General features: G+C 42.5%; 2 protein-coding genes across 2 annotated transcripts in view; one reads left to right on the top strand and one right to left on the bottom strand.

The window, feature by feature from the left end:
• LOC126253522 (fumarylacetoacetate hydrolase domain-containing protein 2) overlaps positions 1-890 on the bottom strand; it is a 158,743-nt gene extending 157,853 nt beyond the window's left edge. Inside the window, exon 1 of the mRNA XM_049954899.1 lies at positions 418-890. Within this exon, the coding sequence (XP_049810856.1) occupies positions 418-800 (383 nt within the window). The 5' untranslated portion in view covers positions 801-890. The remainder of the gene's footprint in view (positions 1-417) is intronic.
• Positions 891-961: 71 nt separating this feature from the next.
• The window catches only part of LOC126253523 (BLOC-1-related complex subunit 5), a 73,278-nt gene continuing 46,248 nt past the window's right edge, over positions 962-27,991 (top strand). The window contains exon 1 of the mRNA XM_049954900.1: positions 962-1,218. The gene's annotated coding sequence lies outside the window, so the exon portion shown is untranslated. The remainder of the gene's footprint in view (positions 1,219-27,991) is intronic.

Here is a 27,991-nt window from a genome sequence, read left to right as displayed (position 1 = left end):
CAGCTACAGTGTAATATCGAATCTGAGCACCGCGAGATTTAGGATTGTTTACATAATCTTTCTCTATTTTGAAATTCTTGTTTTCTCTTTATCTGTGTTTGCGTAATAATTTATGTTGTATCTCCGTACCTGTAAAACAAAATGGGTTTCCCTTTTTGTTGACCACACGTTTCGACATCTAAAGGAGATTTAAGTGAACATATGGGTCAGGAAAAAAAACCTGGAGAGCAACTGGGGTTCTACCGTATGGTATAATTCAATGAATTACTGCACGGTTGCAGTAGTCAGGTGGTAAAATGAGCAACACCCTTAAAAAACGACAGCTGCCCTACATGTAAATGCAAATTACAGTTTTAATACAAGACTTCATGCAGAGGCATATTGTAATTCACTGATGTAAACAGCTGGTTTACCTACCGTTTAGCTCTCTCCAACAGCCCAGGTCCCGCCTGCAAAAACTGAACAAGACCATTGGGGACAGAATGGTCTACGCCGCTAACATCTATAATGTCGTCCTCTTGCGACAACTGTACACCCAATCTCTGTGGTCCGTTTTCTCTAGTAGTAAACTGAACGAATCTCATTTTAAGGCCGTTAGCGCCGGTACAGAATCTTCTGTTTGTTGAAATAGTGCTACACGCATCTGACAAGTAACAGCCAAGTCTTCTCTCTGAGGAAAGGACCTTCCCTTTTGCAGTTTTCGACACACACTGTTGAACTCTGTACGAGAAGTTCTTGTTTTGTTGCAGAGATAACGCCGCTGATTTAACTAGTAGCTTACATCTTCGTCTTACGGGCATCTTCGTCGATTATGTAACACCACGAACTCAACTAACCACAAGCACAACTCTTCCACCAGTGACACCAGCCTGTCGGCGACTAACGCAGACCCGCCGAAAACCATAATCGATATATATCGTATAATTATCGTTCTATCGTTCTCGAAACACATTATCGATAATCGTGATTTGCGGTGACAAGAATCGAAAATGTGGAAAGCGAATGCGGGCAGAATTTAACAGTTAACAACTTTTTAATTTTAATTAATTACACTTAATTCAATATGAACCTGACATGTTTACAGGAACTGCTACATCTGCCTTGAAGAAACCCGTAAAACAAAACAGTGCAAGATGCGTGACACTGACCAGTAAATAATTGATTTGTTGATTTCTGTTTATGTTGAGTTATTTCGAAGTCATTTGGATGACAGTAGAGGTAAGCTACAAAGTAATTGATTTACATATTATTTTGATGTCACTGTTGACACGTAATCAGTACGTTTCATTGATAAGATGTATCCAACATTCATGAAAATCGCACATGATCACTCCTTGAATTTATGTCTTACAGATTGACATTAGTTTAAGAAAAATAACGTTTATGCATTTACATACAGTAATGCTTCAGTGAGCGCACAAAAATCGATGATAGCTTGTAATCGAGGCTGTATAAGTTAACTACATATTACAACCATTTAGATGTTCTTTCCCTCAGAATGTAAAGCATTTGACAGAATGCTGAATTATATGCATGTTACACAATAATTATCTGAGTAATTAGTGTAGGATCATGTCATGATTACTGTCAACTTGGCTATGACTTCTTATGTTGGGAGTATAGTACAACGATGACGGGAAAGCACGACTTGTAGCTGACGTTGTCCCAAAGTTTGCTGTTCTGTTTAGTGTGTTGGTGGCGATAATTCCTTTGTAAGAAATGTAGTAACAACAAAGCTAACTACTGGTTGGTATATTGACCTATGAAAGTAAAATACCTCATCCTTTGAAACAAATTTGCTATAGTTTTCGTGGGTCACCATTGATTTCATGTTGCTCTCTGCTAGACTTGATATATATAGCGGGATGGCCTACAGAATGTGAAGACTGAAGAAGAATGCTGTCAATATTATGAAATCATTTTTATAAGCATTGAAAGAAATGCTCGGTTTCTGATTCCTTGTAAAATGGCGTGGAAGTTCCCTATTGACAAATAAAGGAAGTGAATAATTCTATTGATGGTAATTTTAGAAGCACATTGTAGATTTAAATTATTTATCTTATAGCCTACCATATTGTTGTCTTTTTTGCATATTGCCCCTGTACTCTGTAATGAATTCAAATGTTTATAGTTTGGTATTGCCCAAATAAATAAATATACTTTCAACATTAAATTTCTTGTATTCAAATAGTTTGTTTGCTATTTATACAACTGTGACTTCTCTCAGTTTTATATCAATGGTAGGTAGTAGCAGACCTCTCCTGTATCTAAATTATATTTTTATCATGCTAGAACGTGTACTACTGGTTACGAGGAAAAAAGTGAAACAAAAGAGCTTCAGAGCACCAATAAGGCAATTATTTGACCAACGTATACTTGACTTGTGATCTGACTTGCTTCCCTTGTGTCCCATAAATATTCATTTAAAGCAATAGTTCAAATGGTTTATCTTTTGTTCTAGTGCTTTGCCAATGCCTTAATATTTGTTTTTGAGACTTCTTGGATTCAGCCTACCTTGGCTCGAAGTTGTTTCCGATTTTATTTTACTGAACATACAAAACTATTTTTCGCCATTTGTTGCTTAGTTTAATTGACTGAGTAACTGAGATCCTTTCTGTCTCATTATAGCCTATAGTTCCCATTGATTTTTAGTTTCTGTATTTGCTATGAAAGAAGTGGACTTAAGGATCCATATCAAAACCCATGTGCTATATACTTGACTTTGTAATGTTGCCGTAATCATTTAAGAAAGCATGGAGGCATTGGTGCCAGTAACTGCCTGAAAAATTCAAGATAAGGGCAGTGAACCTAACTGTGGAATATCAGCACAATCATAGATTCTATTCCTATCTTGCAAGATATTTTACATCACCAGATAGCTTGAGTTTGTATGTCGCCTTGAGAGGCTACTGACATTATGCTGAGTAATCAGGTGAAGGAAAAATATTTTTTTTATTTATTTTTTACTATCAGTATATCAGCAGAATAAATAACAGTATCAGGAAAGTGTGTCAGTCTTGGGGCAGTGTTCATTAACCCAAACAACTTTTCAAATGATGAATGTTTGGAGAGATGGCCTGCACCTCAATAGATTAGGTGCTCCGAATTTCAGTAAAATCTTCATAGATGTGTGTAAAACCCAAAAAATCAAGAGAAACTGGGACAGTTCAATTGAGGGGGGGGGGGGGGGGGGGGTGACAGAGCAGTGGTTCAAATGGGAAATAAAAAGTATTGATACCAAAGAAGTGATGCACATAAATCATAGTAAAAAGCAAAAATGCTCTACAGATGCTCTGGAATATCAGTGGCTTAACAGAAGAACTACCAAACCTTAAATACTCTAAAATCAGTGAACTTAAAATCCCACTTTTAGATTGTGTATATATCAAAATAACTGCCTGAATGTACATACCATGAAACAGAAGGTTTTTACAAGTTTTAAATAGTGTTACTAATGTTAAGGTAACTAGCAGCTTTTGTAGAAGAAACAAATCTCGTGGAGGTTCCTGCATTCTTTTTGCCCTCTCAGCATGTTCTAAAGTATGAGAATATTTAAGTTATTTAAATGAAGAGAGTGTGTTTGAGAGTTGCTCATAGATCTAAGTGATCTGAATGCTGTGATTATAGCAATTTATAGAATTCCTGGATTTACTGTAATAATAATGTGCATAGCTAAATTCCAGTGCTTCCTTAAAAAAAACCTTCAGAAAGAATTAAGAAAAAAATTGTGATTGCAGCAGACTTCAACTTAAATATGTTAGTTGATAGCTGTGATTCCAAAAGAAATCTAGTTTCAAGTTAAACTTTTCTGAACACAGTAGAGAAAATAGTAAATTAGTGCCCTGCGCTGATAATATTATTGCAAAGTACCAGTATGAAAATGAAATGAAGTTCTGCTTAGACCTAAGTATTTTGGATCATACAGTTCTGTTTATTGAGCTTCCAATTACAATAAATATGGATTTATTTCACAATAAACTAAGTACTGTAAGCTGGCTTATAGACTGCTACCAGCAAATGCCATAAACTGCAACGAATTCTTAAATTTTTTTTAGATATGTTTAATGAATCTTTTCCTCCTAGATTTTGGCAAGAAATGTAAGCAGTAAACTTAACTGGATTACACCAGGAATAAGATTTTCTAGTACCAGAAAAAGGAAACTCCACAATGTGTTAAACTTGGACAGAAATTCTTATTTAGTTATGTATGTCAAATGCTATAAAGCCATATTCAGGAAAGTTGTAGTTTCACCTAAAAAAATGCCCAATAATATCTTCATCCTCTAACACTGTAATAAGACAAAAGCAGTGTGGTCAGTTCTTCAGTCAGAATTATGAACCAAACTTAAAAATCATGAGATTTTAAAAATTAGCTTTGAAGATAATGCTGTAATAAACACTATTCACATGTCAAATTGTTTCAGCAAGTTCTCTTTAAATGTAGTGAGGTCATATGTAGATATAGCAGCCTATCAAGACAATGTAAATTTCAGAAGCTTGGTAAATAACCAGAACACCTTTGAAACAGTTTGAAAAAATCAACCAAAAGATGTGGGTAATGAAATTTCATCTTTTTTTAAAAAATAAAAATAAAAAAACAGAGGCTCATCTGGATGGGATGAAATGCCCACATCTGTAATCAAGAGAATGTGTAATATAATTTCACAAACAATTTAAATTATCATAAACCAATCTTTTGAGCAGGGATATTTTCCATATGCATTAAAATATGCTGAGATAAAACCACTATTCAAAAGAGATTGGCAGAGGATATGGGAAATTACTGCCATGCCTCTCTTCTGCTGGTACTTTCTAAAGTGTTTTAAAAGAGTGCAGCAAAACAATCTAAAACATTTCTTACTGTAAATGACATAATTTTTAAAAACCAGCTCCGACACCAACAAGGAAGAAGCACTGTAATTGCAATGAATGAGTTTACTCAAAAGATATACTCCTCATTAGATGAGGGTAGAAAGACCACAGGAATATCCTGTGATCAAACAAATGCTTTCGATTCAGTGAACCACTCCTTACTTCTATGCAAATCACTTGTATATCAAATCAGATGCATTAAAGATGCAAATATAATAGAGGGAAACATTCCACATGGGAAAAATATATCTAAAAATAAAGATGCTGTAACTTACCAAACGAAAGTGCTGGTGTGTTGATAGGAGACAATAAAAAACACACAAACACACACACAAATTTCAAGCTTTTGCAACCCACGGTTGCTTCATCAGGAAAGAGGGAAAGAGAGGAAAAGACGAAAGGATGTGGGTTTTAAGGGAGAGGGTAAGGAGTCGGCTTTCCGCTCCCGGCATTGGAATGACTCCTTACCCTCTCCCTTAAAACCCACATCCTTTCATCTTTCCCTCTCCTTCCCTCTTTCCTGATGAAGCAATCGTGGGTTGCGAAAGCTTGACATTTTTGTGTGTGTTTGTGTGTTTTTTATTGTCTCCTATCAACATACCAACGCTTTCGTTTAGTAAGTTACAGCATCTTTATTTTTAGATATATGAATCAGATGCATTATTTTACAAAGGAAACACGGAGTATTTATAACTTCAAATTCAAGAAATTACTCCTCAAACTGGAAAACAATTGGCCAACGAGTCCCACAGGTTTGAAATTATGTCTCTTTCTGTTCCTTTTCTACATAAATGAGTTACCACTTGCTACTGATGATCATTCAGTTGTATTTGCTGATGATGACATCAGTTCTAATTCAAAATGAGGTATCTGGAAGAATTTTGGAAAGTGTCATAAATACTTTAGAGAAACTTGAACTTTAGTTCCATCAAAATGGACTGAAACTGAATGTAACTTAAACCAAAAGCATGCAGTTTGAAGCTAAATCATTAGACTAAGGTGAAATAAGCATAACTTGCAATGATCAAGCTAGCACAGAAGCAAACCATATGAAGTTCTTTGGCCTAAATCTTGATAAAAATTGATATAGGAAAGTACGCACTGACTGCTTAGCAAACATACATAATAGCTTAGCTTCTGGAGTGTGTGTTTTGTCAAGTGCCACAAGCATAGGCATCAGAAAGCTAGTCTATCATTCGTACTTTAAGTCAGTTATTCATAATGACATAACTGTCTGAGGAAATTCAGCAAATGTCACAAGACTTCTAGTATTACATAATAATAATAATAATAATAATAATAATTAGCAACAAGTTTGTCGTCAAACAACAGGCATCACATTGATCACCGTTAAAAAATCTGAAAATGCCATCTGCTCCTTCACGTTACATGTATGAGGTAGTGTTGTTCTTGTATAAAACTCAACATTCATCTAACTCTTTTGTTTTGACCACAGCTACAGCCCTCACCACAGAGAGAATTTTGAACTTCCAACACAACATTAAAAACACTATTCCCAAGCACCAGAGTATGTGGGTTTTAAAAATTTACAATAAAACAAAAGGCAGTAATATATTTAACATGGATTTAGGTTCACTGAAAAGATTACTTCTCACCATCCAGTGGGAAAATGTCACTATTTCTACTGAAGTATTCTTTGAGGACAGTTTCACAGTTTGAACAAGGAAATTAAACATTAACTTTTGTTTACTGGAAACTGTAGTATGTAATTGTGTAGTAATATCTTAGAAGGTATATAAAAATACTGATAAGACTGCAGTATATCAAATCGATAATGGTTAGAAATTGTATGTTGTGAAATGAATAAATTTATCTACCTACCTATCTATCTATTGTAAATGCCTTCTTAAGGGCTTGCATCCTCCATGGAGGCTAATTAAAGCCTTCCATTGTTTCTAGATTTTCTGTTGGGTTAGTTCATTAGCTTGAGCACGTTCATTTTAAGACACCAAGAACACATGTTTGTCCTTTCCTGGTAGCTACTGTTGCTATGACTATAGTCAGGGATACTGTATGGAGAATAATAGAATTTGGCGATGGAACTGCTAAGACACACAGATACATCTTGCTGAGTCTTGAACATACATTTGGCAGTGAAGGAGAAGATTTGGAGGTATATTTTGATTACTTGAGCTGAAATAACATGCTGATAAAAACTGGGTCTTATTTCAGAACACTTGTTCTGCTTAATGTCTCAAAGTGTTGTTCTGAATAATTGTGTATTAGTTTATTTGTACATATGGCTGTTGATTCCTGCAGAGATATGTGTGTGTAGGCAAGAGTAGTAAGTAGATATAACGGTAAACTGCTGTCATCTCTGCCAGTATGAAGAAGGAGAGTAACAATCACAGATCATATAAGCCAGTTTTGAAACAATGGTTGAGAGAATCATTTTTTTAAAAGCATGATTGTTTTAGTATCAAGAACATATAGAATTTCTAGAACAAATAGATTGAATTCGTGATAACCCAAGCACACTGTAAATGTATTACATGAAAAAGCTTAAACAAATAAGAGACAAAGCACAGACTACACATAAGTGGCTGGCGGAGCCACCCATTCCGACCTGTATGGTCATTAATTCTAATGTGGGGGGCAGATGATAGGCTGCACATGCAGCTGCTGTTATACTAGCATGCCGGGTGGCCTCTAGTGGACGAACCAAGCACAAACTTCATGCGCTAACTACGACGCAGCACACATGTCAGTTTGGTAGTTGTAGCAAAATTAGCTGTAAATATTAGCAGGAGATGGGAATCAAACTTCGAACTTGTCTGTCACAAACTAGCTGCTGTGACTGTTACCTTCTGATGGACAATGCGCCTTCTGTAGTATTGCTCCTCATCCTGAAAAAAGAAAGATGACATGCTGTTTCAAGCTGTGGATCTCTTAAAAGCTCATTGATATGGTGGTACTTAAACATACTCTTTGTCACATTCTCACCACCTTCCGTCTTTTTTTTTTATATATAGAGAGAATCATAAACCCCCAGCTTTGTATGTAATGTCCAACATCCAGCATATTTATCATTTATTATTTAGAGTTGCATAGATTCATATATCAACAAATCACTGGATAGAGAATGAATCAATTTTTACAAATTATTGTTTAGTACATAAGTTCAACATATTATTTACCATATGTTACTTCACTAGCAATGTATAAATTTGGATTAAAGTTACACTGTACACAAACAAAGAATGATGAATTTATCACATAGACACGAAGAGGTGACGTTGAGTTGCAGACAGGCACAATGAAAAAGACAAAAAAGTCCTTCAACACACACACACACACACACACACACACACAAAAGCACAACTCACCACACACTTGGCTACTATCACCAAGTGAAGTGAGCAGAAATCTGGGGTGGATGGTGGGGGTAAGGATAAGGCATGGGACAGTGAGAGAGAGGAATAGCAGGGTACGACTGTGAAAATATGTGCTGTCTCTGAGATCATACAAGGATGTGGTGATTACAGGATGGACTGCTAGGTGCAGAGTTTGGAGGGTGTTCTGTGAGGAGGGGTTGAGGGGGGGGGGGCAGTGAAGCATAGAAGGGGAAAGGAAAAGACTAGTTGATGTGTTGTTGGGATGGAAGGCGTATATAGTACTAGACTGTGAGTAGAGAAGGGGGACAGGTACATAGAGAATACAGACAACTTGAGTGTTGAGCCCATGGAGTTACAGAAATGAAGAATATATTGAAGGGAGAGTTCCCATCTGTGCAGTTCAGAAAAGCCGGTGTTGGCAGAAACACTCCAGATGGCAAAAACTGTGAAGCGGTCGTTAAAGTGAAGGACATCAAGTTGGGGAGCACGTTGAGCAACTAGTTGTGCAGCTGTCTCTTGCCCTTAGTTCAGCGGTGGCCATTAATTGGGATAGACAGGGTGTTAGTTGTCGTACCCACTTAGAAAGCCCCTTACCACCTCCCATACACTCACCATATGGCTACAAAGAAGCACACCTCTCATAACTCAGCACAATCCAGGACTGGAAAATTGAAAGCAGCCTCATGATCTACAAACTAAGCTGCATAGGCAGCGGCATGAAGACATGGGACGTTGCTGGGCCACTGCTACTGGCTGACAACTGACTTGCTACTGGTGAAGGCCACAATGAACTGGGCTGGGTCTGCCAGTGTGAAGCTATGAGATGAAACTGCTGGTACTGCCAAAGTGTAGTGCTGAAATTGAACTGCTGATGTGGCTGGACGGAACTGCTGGTACTGCCGACTTGAGGTGTAGGGCGCTACTGTCTTCGCTCGGTCCGCCGGTGACATAAAAAGTTGGCAGTGGATGGATATCTGTGTGGTGCTGTGAGGGCACATGACCTGCTATAGCAAAATAGTGCCTGCCAACAGCACTCCTGCAAAAGGTACACTACCTGTGGGCGAGGTAGGCATCCCGGACACTGGGGGCAATATGTAACTCCATGGTAAATGGCCTGGCCATACAAGGAAATGTGTCTATTTTGATGAGACCCATTTATATACATTCTTTTGATGGGGCGACTGCCTGAACAGCTTGCTTCATGTGCGGAGGACATGACTAACAGGCGATACTGCATACCTCCCCTTAAGAAAAGATGATATTGCCATCTCAAAGACGTGCTGCAGTCATGGGGGCAGACCGCCCATCACCAGTGCTGATTGTTCATTAAACTGGAATAATCAACAGTATTGTCAATGAGAGGAAACCATGTGCCTGGAAATTGACCAAAAAATACAATAACAGAACTCTGCGTTCCATGCACACTGAGCTGAACAAAAATACTGTGTTTATATGGGGACATTGGAAAGGACATAACCACTGAAGAAGAATGCAAGAGAGAACTAACAAGACTGCTGAGCATGGGGTGTGGACCCTGTGAATTTTGATACACAGAAATTTCGCAAGAACTCGGCATCAGGCACATGAAAATATTGACGTTAACTACTAATTAATACAAGAAATGATTGTAACAAAACATGTATGCTGTGTCCATGCAGGGACAGTGACTGGCCTGGAACGCGGGCAGCGATGGAAAAGGGCCGGGTGTTGGGGGTGGGCTTGTGGCATAACTGCAAGAAGGCACAACCCAGAGACCAACAGAGCACATGATGGTATCAGTGGCACCACATGGAATGGTGAAACTGGTGACTGGGCTGGCAACAACAACAACAACAACAGGGACAGCCACAGTGATGCTAAGGGGTATGACTGGGCCATTCACAATGATGGTGTTGACAGGGATGGCAGTATCAGGAGGGGTGACCAGATCAGTTGTAGAATTTTGGAACACGTATTATGTTCAAGTATAATGACTTTTCTGGAGACTAGAAATCTACTCTGTAGGAATCAGAATGGGTTTCGAAAAAGACGATCATTTGAAACCCAGCTCGCGCTATTCATCCACGAGACTCAGAGGGCCATAGACATGGGTTCACAGGTAGATGCTGTGTTTCTTGACTTCCGCAAGGCGTTCGATACAGTTACCCACAGTCGTTTAATGAACAAAGTAAGAGCATATGGACTATCAGACCTCCCCCTGTGGGTTCGGGGGTAAGAATAGGCCCGCGGTATTCCTGCCTGTCGTAAGAGGTGACTAAAAGGAGTCTAAAACGTTTCGGCCTTCTGTGATGGTCCCCTCTTGGGTTTGACCTCCTTTTTTTCCAACTTTCCGTTGTTAGTGCATGCCATTTGGGGAAGGACACCTTACGTGGTGTTTTTCTATTGGTCCATCATGCACCACCATCTTGCATGTTACCTATTGTCGTGTGGGGGGGGACTACACCCAACATCTTCTGGGTTGTCTCCTTCTCGTCTTGTGCGCAATCTTCTTCTTAGCGCCCACGACAACTGTGGACCCTTTCGACACCTAAAATCCAGCACGGTAGCCAGTCCGTTGTGGTGGGGTCGTCATGTACCCTCTTGGTGGTAGCCCCCTGACCATGCAGGGATCACACTACAGATGCCAGAGCTGTTTCCTCCCCATGCATGCCAAGGAGTATGTGCCCATCTTGTCTGGGGCACGGGGACTCCGGGCAACGGGATATCGGCCAGGTACCCGTTGCTTTGGCTGGGTGGCGCCCTTGGGGAGAGCCCTCGTTCGGAGTAGGTGGCATCTGGGCGGATGTGGCGCAATGAAGCGCAATAAATCACACCAAGCTGGTGGTCGCACGGCCACCAGCGTCTCTAAGCGAGGTCGAGTAGACTTTGATGCTGCGCAATATGACCCTCAGTCGTTCCCCTCATTGGCTGCGCCATGGGAGGGACGCCGATCTAGTGCCAAGCGGGAGCCTTACGTACCGTAATACCTTGTCTGCAGCAGGACTGATGGTGACTCCTTTCTTACGATGAAGCCTCTGTTTTTTGTGGAACACCTGGAGGGAAGTGGCGGGGTTGTCTAAAATGAGGAATGGGTCCATCCTCCTCAAGACGTCCTCCCCAGCCCAGTCACGAGCGTTGCTCTTGTGTGATAAGCTGGGTGACGTCCCTGTTACCGTCACTCCCCACAGTAGCTTAAATATGGTCCAGGGGATTATTTACCATCGTGACCTCTTGTTACAATCCGATGACGAGCTGAGAGCCGACTTGGAACGACGTGGTGTACATTTTGTCCGTCGTGTACATAGAGGACCCAAGACTAACAGGGTGGCCACCGGTGCCTTTATCTTGGCCTTCGAAGGTGATGTCTTGCCCGAGAAGGTCAAGGTGATGGTTTACCGTTGCGACATCAAGCCATACCTCCCTCCCCCGATGCGGTGCTTCCAGTGCTGGAAGTTTGGGCATATGTCCTCCCGTTGCCCATCCAGCGCTACATGTCGAGATTGCGGACGCCCCTCTCATCCCGATTCTCCATGTGCGCCTCCGCCTGTATGTGTCAACTGTGGGGAGCACCACTCTCCATGCTTGCCGGATTGCCCCGTTCTTCATAAGGAGCGGAAGATCATGGAATTTAAGACCCTGGACCGGCTTACTTATCGAGAGGCAAAACTGAAATATGAAAGGTTGTATCCTGCTTCCATTCGAACATTTTATGCTGCAGCCACATTATCGTCGCCCACGCGAGCGACGGTTGTCGCCTCATCTGTGCCGCCTTCAGTGGGCCCTCGGGGCCGTGCATCTCTGTCTGCCCCCCTCGTGCCTGGGGGCAAGCCTTCCTCTGTTGCCCCCTTAGCAGTTGGGGGCAAACCCTCTTCTGTCGCTCCCCCCACGCTTACTTCAGAAGTGACATCTGCTCCAAAACCGGGGGGCTCGATCCCTCCCCCTCCCCCTCCTTCTCCGCCGGCGTTGCCTCTGCCGGTTCCTCTCTCGCGGAAGGGGTCCCTCGGGGCTCTCCCTTCCTCTGTTTCTTCTCCTACCCAGCCGGATGTCAGCCAGTGGCTGAAGGTTCCGCCACCTGCTGGTCGTAGGGCTTCTGCGTCATCGTCAGCCTCCGACGCTCCTTCAGAGAAGCTCTCCCAGCCCTCTCACCCTAAGGGCCGACGTGAGAAGAAGGAATGGAATGTGTCCAAGAAGAAGGACGTTCCGGCGGTTTCAGTACCGCCTGCTGTACATAGTCCTGGCTCCGGGGATGAGGTGGAGATCCTCGCCTCTGCCGTGGATCTCGCCCTCACGGAACCCTTGGGGCCCTTTCCTATGGACTCAGCTGACTCTCCCCCGGTGGCGGCCGTTGGCTCTGAGGCGCCGTCTGCCTCTTAGTCGCATTCACGCCCTCTCAGTCCCTTCCTATTTCTGTTCTCCAGTGGAACTGCGGCGGTTATTTCCGCCACCTGCCTGAGCTCCGGATGCTTCTGGGTGTTTCCCCTGTTCTCTGCATTGCTCTGCAGGAATCTTGGTTTCCGGCAATGCAGACCCCCGCCCTTCGCGGTTATCGGGGATACTATAAGAACCGCGCTGCCTGTCAACGAGCGTCAGGTGAGGTTTGCCTTTTTGTTCACCACTCTGTCTGTAGCTCGCCAGTCCCCCTTCTGACGCCTTTAGAGGCAGTCGCTGCCAGGGTTGAGCTCTCGCCGGCTATTACTGTTTGCTCTGTTTACATTCCTCCGGATGGGGAGCTCCCCCGCCATGTCTTGGCTGCGCTGCTGGCCCAAATCCCGCCACCTTTGCTGCTTCTGGGCGATTTCAATGCCCATAACCCTCTCTGGGGTGGGACTGTCTCCGATGACCGCGGTCGGGCCGTGGAGCATGTGTTGGCTCAGCTCAACCTTAGCCTTTTGAACACCGGTGTTCCCACGCATTTCAGTGTGGCCCATGGCTCGTTCTCGGCCATCGATCTCTCTCTTTGCAGCCCTGGGCTTGTCCCATCCCTCCACTGGAGAGTGCATCCTGACCTGTGTGGTAGTGACCATTTTCCCATCTATTTGTCACTGCCCCAGTGTCATTCTTCTGGGCGCCTGCCCCGCTGGGCTCTCCACAGGGCTGACTGGCCGGCTTTTACTTCCGCTGCAACCGTTGAGTCTCCCCCACAGGGTGACATTGACGAGGTGGTCTGTGTCTTCACCACGTCCATCATTTCAGCGGCCGAGGCTGCCATCCCCCGTTCTTCTGGCCTCCCTTGGAGGAAGGCTGTACCCTAGTGGTCGCCGGAGATTGCTGAGGCTATTCGCGACCGTCGGCGGGCTCTCCAGCGTCATAGGCGGCACCCGTCTCTAGCGACCCTCATCGCCTTTAAGAGGCTCCGTGCCTTGGCCCATCGTCTTATTGCACGGTGTAAGCAGGAGTGCTGGGAGAGGTATGTCTCATCCTTGGGCTCCCATGTCTCCCCCTCGCTGGTGTGGTCTCGGATCCGGCGGATTTATGGATACCAGACCCCTCTGGGTGTCCCTGGGCTCTCCTTGGACGGTGCTGTCTGCACGGACGCTGCCGCCATTGCTGAACGGCTTGCCGCGCACTTTGCTAAGAGCTCTGCGACTGCATCTTATCCCCCCGCCTTTCGCTCTCTAAAGGAGCGAGCCGAGTGGATGCCTTTCTCCTTCCACACGCGTCGTTCTGAAAAATACAATGCTCCTTTCAGCGAGAGGGAATTCCTCACTGCCCTCGCCGATTGCCCTGATACAGCACCAGGACCAGACTGCATCTCTCCAGGGACTGCCAGAGACACATTCTCACGATATTTAACCGCATTTGGAGCGAAGGCGTGTTCCCGTCACAATGGCGAGAGGGTGTTATTGTCCCCATCTTGAAGCCCGGTGCTGACCCACTGGCGGTGGACAGCTATCGTTCCATTACCCTCACCAACGTTTTGTGCAAATTGCTTGAACGTATGGTGGGGCGGCGTTTGTGTTGGGTCCTTGAGTCGCGCGGTCTCCTCGCTCCATCCCAGGGTGGCTTCCGTCGGGGCCGGTCTGCAGCGGACAATTTGGTGCGGCTGGAATCTGCTATCCGTACAGCCTTTGCCCGACGTCAGCATCTCGTTGCTGTCTTTCTTGATTTGCGGAAGGCGTATGACACCACCTGGAGGCATCACATCCTTGCCATGTTGCATGAGTGGGGTCTTCGTGGTCAGCTCCCGGCTTTTCTTCAAACCTTTTTATTGCGCCGCTCTTTCCGGGTGCAAGTGGGTGCCGCTTCTAGTTCATCTTATATACAGGAAAATGGGGTCCCGCAGGGTTCGGTGTTGAGCGTCTCCTTATTTCTAGGGGCCATTAATGGTCGGGCTGCAGCCGTGGGGTCGTCGGTGTCTCCTTCTTTGTATGCCGACGACTTCTGCATCTCATTTGGCTCCACGACTACGGGAGTCGCCGAACGCAGGCTGCAAGTAGCCGTTCGCAAGGCAGCTTCATGGGCTCTGACTCATGGTTTTCAGTTCTCTGCAGCCAAGACTCGCATTATGCACTTCTGTAGGCGTCGGACGGTCCACCCTCATCCTGAACTTTACCTCGACGGGCACCTGCTGGAAGTGGTGGACACTTGCCGCTTCTTAGGACTCGTGTTTGATGCCCGGCTCACATGGGTTCCTCATATTACTCAGCTGAAGCAAAAGTGCTGGCGGCACCTCAACGCCCTCCGCTGCCTCAGCCACACTTCTTGGGGTGCTGATCGCTGCATGCTGGTGCGATTGTACAGAGCCCTTGTGCAGTTGCGGCTTGATTATGGGAGCCTGGCCTATTGGTCTGCATCACCCTCAGTGTTGAAGTTGTTAGACCCCATACACCACTGTGGGGTTCGGCTCACAACTGGCGCTTTCCGTACAAGCCCCGTGGATAGTCTACTGGTGGAGGCCGGGGTTCCCCCGCTGCGGATTCGCCGCCATCGACTGCTCGCCGACTATGCTGTCCACGTGCATTGCTCGCCCGGCCATCCCAATCATCGCCTGCTTTTCCCTGCCGTGGTCCTCCATCTGCCCGAACGGCAACCTAGGTCTGGGCTTTCTATAGCTGTCCGCGTCCAGTCCCTGCTGTCCGAACTGGGGTCATTCCCTCTTCTGCCTCCCTTCCGGGTCCGTGCACCTACGCCTCCCTGGTGTTTGCCCCGGCCGTCCGTCCGTCTGGACTTGGCACAGGGACCCAAGGACTCGGTTCCGCCTGTGGCCCTCCGTCGCCGTTTTCTTGCGCTCCTCGCCTCCTTTCCGGGCTGTGAGACTGTCTACACTGATGGTTCCCTGGTTGATGGTCGCACTGCCTACGCTTTTGCTCACGCTGCCCATGTTGAACAGCGTTCCTTGCCGGCTGGCTGCAGTATTTTTACTGCAGAGCTGGTGGCCATATTGCGCGCTCTTGAGCATATGCGTTCCTGCTCAGGTACATCCATCGTCATCTGCAGTGACTCCCTGAGCAGCCTCCAGGCCATCGACCGCTGCTATCCCTCTTCTCCTCTGGTGTCCTCTATTCGGGAGTCTGTTTCCACCATTACCCGCTCTGGTCGTTCGGTGGTATTTGTTTGGACGCCAGGTCACGTTGGCATCCCGGGGAACGAACGTGTTGACAGGCTGGCCAAAGGGGCGATCGACGCCCCAGCTTTGGAGATCGGCCTTACGGCTCGCGATCAGCCGCTGGTGTTGCGCCGTAAGGTGCTTCGGATGTGGTCTGTTGAGTGACACGGCATGACAGCCCCGAATAAACTGCGGGCTGTCAAGGAGACGACCGATGTGTGGCGCTCCTCCCTGCGGGCTTCTCGCAGGGACTCTGTTATCCTGTGTCGGCTCCGCATCAGCCATACATACCTGACGCACGGCCATCTTTTGCGTCAGGAGGATCCCCCCCCTGTGTCGTTGTGGGTCCCGGCTGACGGTCGCCCACATTTTATTGGAGTGTCCCCGACTGCGCACCCTCCGGCAGTCTTTTAATCTCCCAGGCACTTTGCCTTTGGTTTTAAGCGACAATGCCTCCGTGGCTGATGACGTTTTAAATTTTATCCGTGGTAGTCCTTTTTATGGTTCCATTTAGGGAGGTCCTGCTCCTTTCCCTTTGTGTGTCTCTTGTCCTCGAGTCTCTCATATTTGGTTGCAGATTTTAGTGTGTAGTCGGTTGGTTGACTCTTTCCCTTTTTTGTTGTCGTGGTCAGTCAACCAGTCTCCGGCCATCTTCTTTTTTCTGTTTCTTTTTGTCTGGTGTTCATCTGTACTCTTCGTGTTTGTAGTGTTCATTGCCGCATTTGTGTTCTTTTAGGGCCTGGGGGGGAGTCTCCTTTCCGTTGGGGTTTTACCTGCTTCATGACTATGTCTCGCCTGTTTTTTTTTTTTTTTTTTTTTTTTTTTTTTTTTTTTTTTGGAATGGGGGACTGATGACCTTAGCTGTTTAGTCCCCCTTAAACATCCCAACAACCACCACCACCACTATCAGACCAATTGTGTGATTGGATTGAAGAGTTCCTGGATAACAGAACGCAGCATGTCATTCTCAATGGAGAGAAGTCTTCCGAAGTAAGAGTGATTTCAGGTGTGCTGCAGGGGAGTGTCATAGGACCGTTGCTATTCACAATGTACATAAATGACCTTGTGGATGACATCGGAAGTTCACTGAGGCTTTTTGCAGATGATGCTGTGGTTTATCGAGAGGTTGTAACAATGGAAAATTATACTGAAATGCAGGAGGATCTGCAGCGAATTGACGCATGGTGCAGGGAATGGCAATTGAATCTCAATGGAGACAAGTGTAATGTGCTGCGAATACATAGAAAGGTAGATCCCTTATGATTTAGCTACAAAATAGCAGGTCAGCAACTGGAAGCAGTTAATTCCATAAATTATCTGGGAGTATGCATTGGGAGTGATTTAAAATGGAATGATCATATAAAGTTGATCGTTGGTAAAGCAGATGCCAGACTGAGATTCATTGGAAGAATCCTAAGGAAATGCAATCCGAAAACAAAGGAAGTAGGTTACAGTACGCTTGTTCGCCCACTGCTTGAATACTGCTCAGCAGTGTGGGATCCGTACCAGATAGGTTGATAGAAGAGAGAGAGAAGATCCAACGGAGAGCAGCGAGCTTCATTACAGGATCATTTAGTAATCGCGAAAGCGTTACAGAGATGATAGATAAACTCCAGTGGAAGACTCTGCAGGAGAGACGCTCAGTAGCTCAGTACGGGCTTTTGTTAAAGTTTCGAGAACATACCTTCACCGAAGAGTCAAGCAGTATATTGCTCCCTCCTACGTATATCTCGCGAAGAGACCAGGAGGATAAAATCAGAGAGATTAGAGCCCACACAGAAGCATACCGACAATCCTTCTTTCCACGAACAATACAAGACTGGAATAGAAGGGAGAACCGAGAGAGGTACTCAAGGTACCCTCCGCCACACACCGTCAGGTGGCATGCGGAGTATGGATGTAGATGTAGATGTAAAGTTATGATGCGTTGTGGAATGACCTTTTCCATACTAAGTTGATAGGCTTCATCCTGCAGTTTGGTTGTATGGATTCACAATGGCATGGCAGGGATGCAATTACTATGATACATGATGTATTATAAGATAATATGCATCGAACACTCTTCCCTCTTTGCACACACGTTCAGGGTGTCCTCTGTGAAAACATCGCAACATGTTGATAGCTGCCACCCCAAATATGTGTTTTCCTACATAGTGTTTGGATTAGTAATGGTCTTGTTTGCACGTAGATTGTTGTGTAACTTGGCCATTGTACAATGACTGCAGCATCGAGTCTTAGTTGGATGTCCTGTTCTTCATGACGGGTTTGCGATGCAAACCAATTGAAAGATGGTACCAAATATGCATGCCTCTCTTGTTGAATAAACACTGTTTTTGTTGAATAAACACTGTTTTACTCCTGCCATAGTCTACATAGACTCTGTATCTCTTTCTTACTAATTGCTGTGTGAAGAATGCAAGGTCCTGTTGGGCTTCCTGGACTACTATAGGTATTACAGTCAGAAGTTAATTGAACTGCTATCAGCCTGCTCTTTTCTTATGAATAGTGCTTCATGCTCTTCTTCTGCTGTACCCCTCACTATGTATGATATTTTATTGGATTTAGTGGTATTCAGATTCACCATGCAGTAGAATGGTCCAGTATTTTCTGTGTATATATTTCCATCATTTCCCCTGACGTTGGGTTGAATGCTTCAGGTTTTTTTCTGCAAAATGGATTTACTGTTGGTTGTGGCCAGTTACACTGATATTTCTACCTGTAATTTTTCTCAGCTGTGGAGCTTATCTTCATTTCTCTTGAACAACTTTTGGGCTGAGACAATTGTGTGAAAGTAAACATTACTGAGACACACAGTATCATTATGCATATTTATTAGATGTCACGGTCAAATCTCTTCAACGACTTACATAAATTCATACCAGCATCTCCCAAAAACACCAATGGATGCCTGATGTGGCTTACTGTAATTTTGTATTGAGTGATCTTTTGACTGGGCTGATCTTAGGAGTAATTTACAATTTAGATTTGTATCCTGATGGTATAGCTGAAGGCTTTTTTGCAGCCTAATTGGCAGTGCCGGTCCAAGAACATTTTTCCACATGAGTGACATATTGTTTGGACTTGCCCCCTTACCTCTTCCATTTTTACACACAAGCAACATATCATTTGACTATAATAGTTGCCATTCCTTGTTTTCTTAGTAAGACCTTTCAAGATAAATGTATATGTAGTGAGCGTGGAAATGGCTTGTTTTTTGCTACCAATTCTGATACACTCAGTGAACGAATTATACCCTAGGAGCAGTCTAGTGTTCCTCTCAGCTTGGCGGTCCAAGTGGCTTATGTGTCACTTTCGTTTTAAACAAATCCTGCTAATTGGAGCCTCGGTGAAGGTGTTCTGAAGTATCCAAAATATTCTCAAAACTACATTACATAATCACCAATATTTTGTATCAGTACTCTGCACTAGACTCTGGAAGCAGGTTCATTAAATTAACACAACAGAATCAATTTTGCTGAACTGTCTCCTGAACACAGAATCCTCGGAATCCTTTTACAGAACTTAAAGAGTGTTTAGAATACTTCAGTGGTTTGTTAGCAATAAAGTTCTAGAGTTTTCCAATCAACATAAATATTCAATTGCAAATATTGTCAGAAAATGATAAAGGTGAGGGCTGTTTTTGTTCTAATACTACCCTGTGTTTATAACATACAGTATGGAGTCTCATTATTACCATTTTAAGTGCTCTTGTCCCCACAGATGAATAGCATGAGAACACAAAGGAAGCATTTTAGAGACACGTAGAGCACACCTATAACACAAGGAAATGATATTATAATATTGAAATTATTCTTAATCCTTTCATGCACGAGTTGTGGAAAAAACGTATTGTTGATAATTTTGGAATATTTATGGGAGAGTTCAGCTAATGAGATGTAAAAGAAAAGGAAAAAAGGGGGAAGGGCGTCCAGACTAAGACATAACAATGTCCAGGGCAACACAAGAAGGCTTAATATGAAATGTAGGTAGAACCCTGCAGAACAAGAGCATTGGTCAAGCATGTGGTTCGCAAAGGATACACTAGCTCATTAAAAATATTTATAAATGACAGAGCACAGCAGTCAGTCATCCTTTTTTGCAGATTTCATTTGGCAAATCCAGATTTCAGCTAGTGCCTAGCCATTATCTGTGCTAAAGCATACAGGAAGTACATGGTCAGGTGATACTATAAACGGTTACAACTTGTGGCATAACCTATATGGCTACATACCACTATTTTCTAGTTTCAATGCATGTCAGTTCCCTGTTGTTTGGGTGCCAGTGACAGTTCTTTGAATACTACTGTATAATGAAGGTAGGCTGTTTGGAGAACACATTGATCGGCTGTAAGGCGCCCTCTATATGAACTATGTAATATATAACACTCAAAGGAAAGCAGTTATGGTGTCTAGTAAAAAAAACTTAAAATTTATATGAGAATTACATAAAATAAAATATAAGTAAAATTATTTATATGGCTGTCCAAGTTATTTCCACATTTGGCAGTAAACAGAAAATATAAAGAAAATTCACGTTGACTCTTTTTGAGCCAATTGTTAGAATAGTGTGTGTAATATCTCTGCAACAGAAAATGGTAACTGTAAATTCCTGGGTGTATATGTTGATGAAAATTTGCAGTGGACATACCACATTGATTTCGTATGTGGAAAAGTCAGTAGTGCCATATATCTCCTCAGCCAGCTCGCAAAGATAGTTCCTAGCCAAGCACTGAAATTAGTATATTGTGGAACACTTAACCCCTCTCTCAATTATGGAATTGAAGTATGGGGCTGTGCAGCTGATGTACATTTAAAAAGAATACTACTACTACAGAAAAGAGCAATAAGACTTATACATTGGATGGGCCATAAAGATTCATGTCGTGAAGTGTTTGTGCAGCACGAATATCTGACAATATATTCTCTGTTCATCTTCAAAATAGTTGTATTTTTTATAAGTCAACCAACAGAAGCTATCAAGGGCAGTGATGTACACGATCACAACACTAGAACAAAGTGTAACTATTTCCGTAACAGAACAATGTTAAAAATGACTGATAGAAGTCCATATATCAGTGGTTTGATTTGATATAACAAGCTACCAAACTCTCTAAGAACGTACACGAGAAATGTTTTTAAAACAAAATTAAAATCTTTTCTAATAGAAAAATGTTTATATTCTTTCAATGAATTTTAAGATAGTGATTGTAACATGAGGCATTAGCATATCTTTTGTAATGTGATAAATGTAAAAAATAGACATAAGAAGCAACAGTTGCAGAATATAGTGTATTTTATAAGTATAAATATAACCATAGTATTAAGTCTGACATTTGCAAAAACCATCACTACGATGGCTCCACGCAAAGAAAATGTAAATAAATAAATAATAAATAAACAAATTATTTTTTTAAAACACATTTATAATGTCAGATGGGTAAAACCTTTTTTTAAAAATATATTTAAAAAAACACAAGGAGGCACATGCTATATGTTGCAACTATTAGAATTAAAAGTTAAATGTTTTTATCTTTTGTACTATTTTTCTCTTTATTTAAACGTCATGACAGGTATGTTGTTCCTCTTATTTTATGTGCTTCCCTTGCAAATTTGAAGTTTTTTTTATTAGAGACCATAATTGCTTTCCTTGAGTGTTATATATATATATATATATATATATATATATATATATATATATATATATATATATATATAGAAGGCGCCCTACAGCCAATCGATGTGTTCTCCACACAGCCTACCTTCAGTATACAGTAGTATTCAAAGAACTGTGACTGACACCCGAACAACAGGGAACTGACATGCATTGAGACTATAAAATAGTGGTATATAATCTAATGTATAAGCCATATAGGTTATGCCACGAGTTGTAACTTTTTTTAGTATTGCCTGATGATGTACTTATTGTATCTTTCAGAATTTATAATGGGTAACACTAGCCGAAACCTGGATTTTCCAAATACAACCTGCAAAAAAAAAGGATGACCGATTGCTGTGCTCTATCATTTATAAATCAGATCACAGTCACTGAGTGCACCCACGTTCATAATGGAAGGAAACCTGATCATTAAAAGTATTCGGACACACCTATGTAATGCGGAATTAAGCACTAGATGTCACAAGAGGTAGATCTGCGAGTATAAAAGGAGGCAGTAGTATTGTGTTGCCAGTAGAGTAGTAGTAACAGTAGAATGGGATGGCCAGGAGAGCTTAGTGACTTCGAATGTGGATTAGGCATTGGATGCCACCTGAATAACATATCCAGGGACATTTTAACCCATGTAAAGCTGCTCAAATAGGCTGTAGGTGATACGATTGTGAAATGAAAACATGAAGCAACAACCACAGCTAAACCAAGATCAGGCAGACCCCACATACTGACAGACAGGGACTGTCAGGCATTGCAAAGGATGGCTGTAAAAAGCTGCATGTGGAAGAAGTAGCTCATGAGTTCCAAAGTGCTACCAACAACCTATCTATCACAATGACAGTGCATAGGGAGTTAAAAAGAATGGGGTATAATGGCCAAGCTGTCTCATTACACATGCATATCTGTAGCCAGTGCTGAGTGGTGCTTGAGATGGTGTAAAGAATGACACCACTAGACAGTGGGTGACTGCAGAATAGTGATTTTCAGTGAGTAATCACACTACACTCTATGTCATTCTGATGGAATGGTGAAGTTTCCCCAGCAGAGTTCAAGCCATCAAGTTTCCCGAGCAGAGTTCAAGCCATCATAAAGGCAAAATGCGGACATGCCCTATATTAGTGTCCACTAGTAGGTGTCCAGATATTTTTGATCAGTTAGTGTAAGATTTTGAAAGTAATTAGATATTTTCAGACATTTGAAAATAGACACCACATACAAATAGAGAAACTGACATGCAGTATGTTTCAACTTGGTGATTGGATTTTGGAATGGTTCTGACATATTTTATTTGCATAGAATTATATGAGCAGTGAGAATCCATTACAAAGTTGCTTGCTGCAGAATGTCACACTACTTAGAAGTAGTCATTATAGTGGACTAATGGTACATAAAAATACAGGCTGCTTTAGAAATGTCGAATTTGTAAAAAGAAACTGGAAGTGTTAGTCAAGAGATAAGTAGCAACAAAACTACAAAATAGGATATGTTGAAAAGGATTAGCAGAGGACAAAGAATGATTTATTTATTTATTTATCATATGGTAGTGCATATACAAAGCTTACAAAACAAATGCATGTCAGCATTTAAGCACAGCTCTCCAGCATAAAATAACACAAATAACAACCACTACAGATGGGAATCAAGGTCTGTTATGTCTTTTGTGACATCACTCACTGCTGTGAGAAAATCTTTGAAAGGACCCTTGTAGGCACATGCAGGACATGTCGATACAACATGAGTAACTGTCTGTCGTTCTGCACCACAGTCTCACGATAGTGATGAAGATTTGCCCTACTTGTAGAGAATGTCTCCACATTGTTCGTAACACTTTCGGATGTTGTTCAAGATAGTCCAAATTGCCTGAGGCTGGTTGAATCCAGGAGGTTTCTGCTGGATGCAAGGCAGCTTCAGGCATTCTGGGGAACAGTTTTGTTGCCAGCAGTGTTTCCTTTCATCAATGGGATTGAATCCAGTTTCCATGAGAGTCCTGGCTGTGATGAGAGTGTGCTGTTTTGATCTTAGTCTTTTTCACTCCACAGGGAATACGGCATCCCTTATTGGAAGGTCAGTGTTATTAGCAATCTTCTGGTATTCATGCAGTAGTGCGCTCTTCCGTCTGATATCAGGAGGTGGAATGTGGCTCAAGATAGGTAGCTAGCATGTGGGAGTAGATTGTATTGACCCACTAAGAGTGTGCAAGGCCTTGTTAAGTTGTACATCTCTCATTTTTACATGTGGACTATTAAACCAGACAGGTGCACAGTACTCTGCTGCTGAGTCTACCAAACTGAGTGCTGATACACGGCGAGTGTCTGTTGACGATCCCCAGCGAGAGCCGCAGAATTTATAGAGAATGTTGTTTCTGGTTTTGAGCTTATCAGATGTTCATTTTAAGTGCTTCTCAAAAGAAAGTGTCTCATCTAATGTGATCCCAAGGTATTTTGGATGCATATAATGATGAAGTTTGTCCCCTTCAAAATGGACATCGATAATTGTGTGTGTCAATCTATTGGACAAATGAAAACATGAAACTTCTGTTTGATTTGAGTTTGGTTGTAACCTCCATTTGTGGAAATAGTGGCTTAAGATATGTAGATCAGGAGTCAGGATTTCTTCAGTTCTTTCAAAAGTTTATGTTGGGTAGCTATTGCCCAGTCGTCTGCATAGCCAAACTTTCTGGACTGTGTTGGAGGGATATCAGATATATATATAGATTAAACAAGGGAGGAGCACGGACAGATCCCTGTGGTAAGCCATTATTGTGTGTGTGTGTGTGTGTGTGTGTGTGTGTGTGAATTCCTAAGGGACCAAACTGCTGAGGTCTTCTTTCCCTAGGCTTACACACTGCTTAAACTAACTTATGCTAAGAACAACACACACACCCATGCCCGAGGGAGGACTCGAACCTCCGGCAGGAGGGACCATGCGATCCGTAACATGGTGCCTCAAACCGCATGGCTAAACCATTATTCAATACTTTTGGACAGCTAGGGTCTTTTTCTGTAGTTACAGTAAATTACATTCCTTTTGTATCATCATTGCCTCCCTAGTCTTGTACCAGGAGAAGCAAGGAGAGGATGTTGTTTGGTGGCCGGTATCTTCTTTCTGTAACACAACTGCACACATGTATTAACAGAGTTCTTTATTCATAAGAATAAGAAGCTACTTATCTGTAAGCAAGGTGTTATGGTACAAGCTCTTCCGTAATAGTCCACATTAGCCTCACTGCTGGTAAAGTACAAATCCTGCTATAAACACTACACTCTTGTAGTCGGTGATGTGAACTGACAGACGCCAACTAGAATAGTAACTAAGCTAGTAACGGAGCTGACTGTGACTGTGACTGACTGTGTCTGTGACTGGGCTGACTGTATGTGACTGACTGGGCCCTGCGGTCCGCGGCGCTGATCTAAATACCGGCGGTTGAGAGGGCGTTGGCGGCATGTTGCTTGCAAGTCTCTCCTGATAGGCATGCTTGATTCAGCACCTATTATCAATCTTCTTGCAAACTCTTTGCCGACCAGTGTGCTGGCGACAGCTTACACTAGTACACTTCCAGTTAACACACTGTCAATTAGCTTTGTTGTCCGTTTGCGTGTGGCAAGTTGCAATAATTTACAAAGCAATCCATGCCTCCAAACTCTGTAATAAGCTGCACTTAGATCAACGAAAGCAACTGATGTTTTCTGCTTCATTTGGTATCCTGCTCCAATAAATGTTGTTAAAGTTAAGTGCAGCTCAGTCCTGGATGGTATTCAGCTTGCTCAGGAGAAAGGTTCTGAAAGATTACTGGACTAATCCAATTGTATGGAACTTATAAATAGTGCAACTGGGCTGTAGTTCTTAGGCTGGTCTGGTGCCTTGCTGCACTTGAGTATTGCTGTGATTTTTGATTGCTTCATTTTTTTGTGAGACTGAACCAACAGAGAAGAAATCCACCAGCCTTCTTTTTGCATAGTTCTCACTATGCAGAAGAAATTCTGGGTGGATCCGTCACTTCCCGGTGCCTTTCCAGTTGTAGAGCAGCAGAAATTTCAGGTATAGAGAAAGTTCTTGAGGAGTCAGAGTGTTCATTCGTGCAATGTAAGTTTGCATCTGATGTGTCTTGTATGAGTTTTATTCCTTGGTGCTCTTGATATGGACAGTATATGTGATGCAAACCTATTAGCTAATATATGAGTCTTGTTCCTTACTTTAACTTTGTTTCCATCCAACTTCCTTAGTAATGATCATGCTTTTCTACTTGATGTTTGAAAATTGAGTGACTCAGCAGTCTCTGTCCACCTAATTCGTCTTGAGATTACGAAGTAGGTTATCCGCTATTTCCAGGTCCCTGCTTTTTAGAAATTCGTCATACTATTTATCAGTAGTTTAATTCCAACCTGGAATGTATTGCTTCCAGTAACCCCTAGGGATTGCCTTCTTTGCTGCACTTATCATAGCTCCAACAAGCCTCTCATAGTTTTCAGCTTTTGGGGGAATCCAATCAAGACGTTTGTCCAGATTTTTAGCAAATACATTCCACTGTGCTTTTATAACATTCTATCTAAGTTGAAAAGAGTTCAATATTTGTCCCTATTTTAATTAAGATTGGACAGTGTTGGCTGTGTGGGAAGTCTTGTAATACGAACCCTGAACTTAGGAGAGGTACTTTATTTTCATTAGTTATTACAAAGCACAGATCACGATTATACTCCTGTCTCCAAGCTACTGACATGAACATTCCTTTATCCTTTGTATCAAGCACCAAACAAAGCTATTGTCTTCTGCCCAATTTACAGTGGCTTCGCCATTTCCTTCACTTTCCTTATACTTCCATTGAGTATGATGGCTGTTAAAATCTCCGAGGTATGTGAGGGGGGTGTTGTGATACCAGGATGACCTCTGAAGGCCAAGAGATAGCTAGGGGTTTTTATACGTTAGTTACTTTTAGTTATCATATTTTTACTGTAACTTCACGGAAATCATTGACATCAGATACAGAGCATAGACGTGCATTCTTGACTGACGATTGTACGTATGTTGCCACTCCATAAACACAGTGGTACATTGCCCTAGCAATTCAAAGCCATGAATTTTTTTCTCTGTCATTCATTTGCTCTTCATTTTCAGTACATGTTTCCTGAACAACAACAACAACAACATCAATGTTATATTTTGATAAAATCTAGTGTAAGACTTGGCATTTTGATTTACTTATGCCTTCAATGTTGATTTCAAATATCTTGGTGACCTGTCCAAAGTTAATAGCTGGAGGGTCCTGAGAAGTATATGCCTTGTGACAAATTCATTTTAGCCAGGAGATCTTTGAGATTATCTGGCTGCCTCTGCTTCTTGGCTTTAGATATTTGCCTTGAAGCGACTGTTCTTTATCACCATCCAGAGGACACGGCATGTATTGGACAGAAACAGTCATTGTCCCCGCAAAGAATGAAAGCATGTTGTACAAATTTTTACCTATTATTAGAAATTTCTTGAGTATTACTCTAACTTAAATTCATAACACTTTTGAAATTTCCTGGCAGATTATAACTGAGTGCTGGACTGTGGCTTGGGGACCTTTGTCTTTCACAGGCAAATGCTCTACTGACTGAGCTACCCAATCGTGACTCACAACACAGCTTTAAAGCTTTACTTCCACTATTGCTTCATAAACTGTCTTCAAAGCTGCTTGGGCAGGTTGTGTGTTGTGCTTGGATAGCTTGGTCGGTAGAGTACTTGCCCGTGAAAGACGGAGGTTCCAGGTTTGAGTTCTGATCCGACACACAGTTTAATATACCAGCAAGTTTCATATTGTTACACACAAGGCTACAGAGTGAAAATTCATTCTTTGTTTATGGCTTGTAAAGAACTGTAAATTGTATGGAAATCTAGCATACTCCTCAGTATTTATAACGTAATGTTCACTTTCATGATGAAATGAAATAATAGAAGGCTCTTATGATACAACAGCAGCAAACAACTTCATATATGATATATCACCCTGATGCTGTTTGTAATAAATCTTACCTTATTCATTTGTGATGATTGCCTTATCGTAGTTTCTTGGTGCAATGGACCTGCTATGCAGTTCCATTATTTTTGACTGTGTGAATGGTTCAAATGGCTCTGAGCACTATGGGACTTAACTTCTGAGGCCATCAGTCCCCCAGAACTTAGAACTACTTAAACCTAACCTAAGGACATCACACACATCCATGCCCGAGGCAGGATTCGAACCTGTGACCGTGGCGGTCGCGCGGCTCCAGACTATAGCGCCTAGAACTGCTCAGCCACTCCGGCTGGCTGACTGTGTGACTGTTTCTGTTTGCAGAGGGTCGATGGCTGTAAGAGAGCACACAATTACTCCATCTTGCTATGAAATAATGTAACAAACTCTCCTGTATTCTGCTTCTTTCATAAACACATACCATTGCGGATATACAGATTGCTGTGCAATTACTCTCTAGGTCTGTAACAGAAGCTCTCATTCAAATTTGTTACAACAGAATAGTCAGTAGATTACAGACTTTCATCTTCTGTTTCTGAACTTGGCTGCTGTTGCAAGTGCCCCATTTCTCCTTGAGTTCCA

Source organism: Schistocerca nitens, chromosome 4, assembly GCF_023898315.1.
Source record: "Schistocerca nitens isolate TAMUIC-IGC-003100 chromosome 4, iqSchNite1.1, whole genome shotgun sequence".
Lineage (NCBI taxonomy): Eukaryota > Metazoa > Arthropoda > Insecta > Orthoptera > Acrididae > Schistocerca > Schistocerca nitens.
The sequence above is the reverse complement of the archived record's forward strand: the minus strand, read 5'-3'. Positions and strand labels throughout refer to the sequence as shown.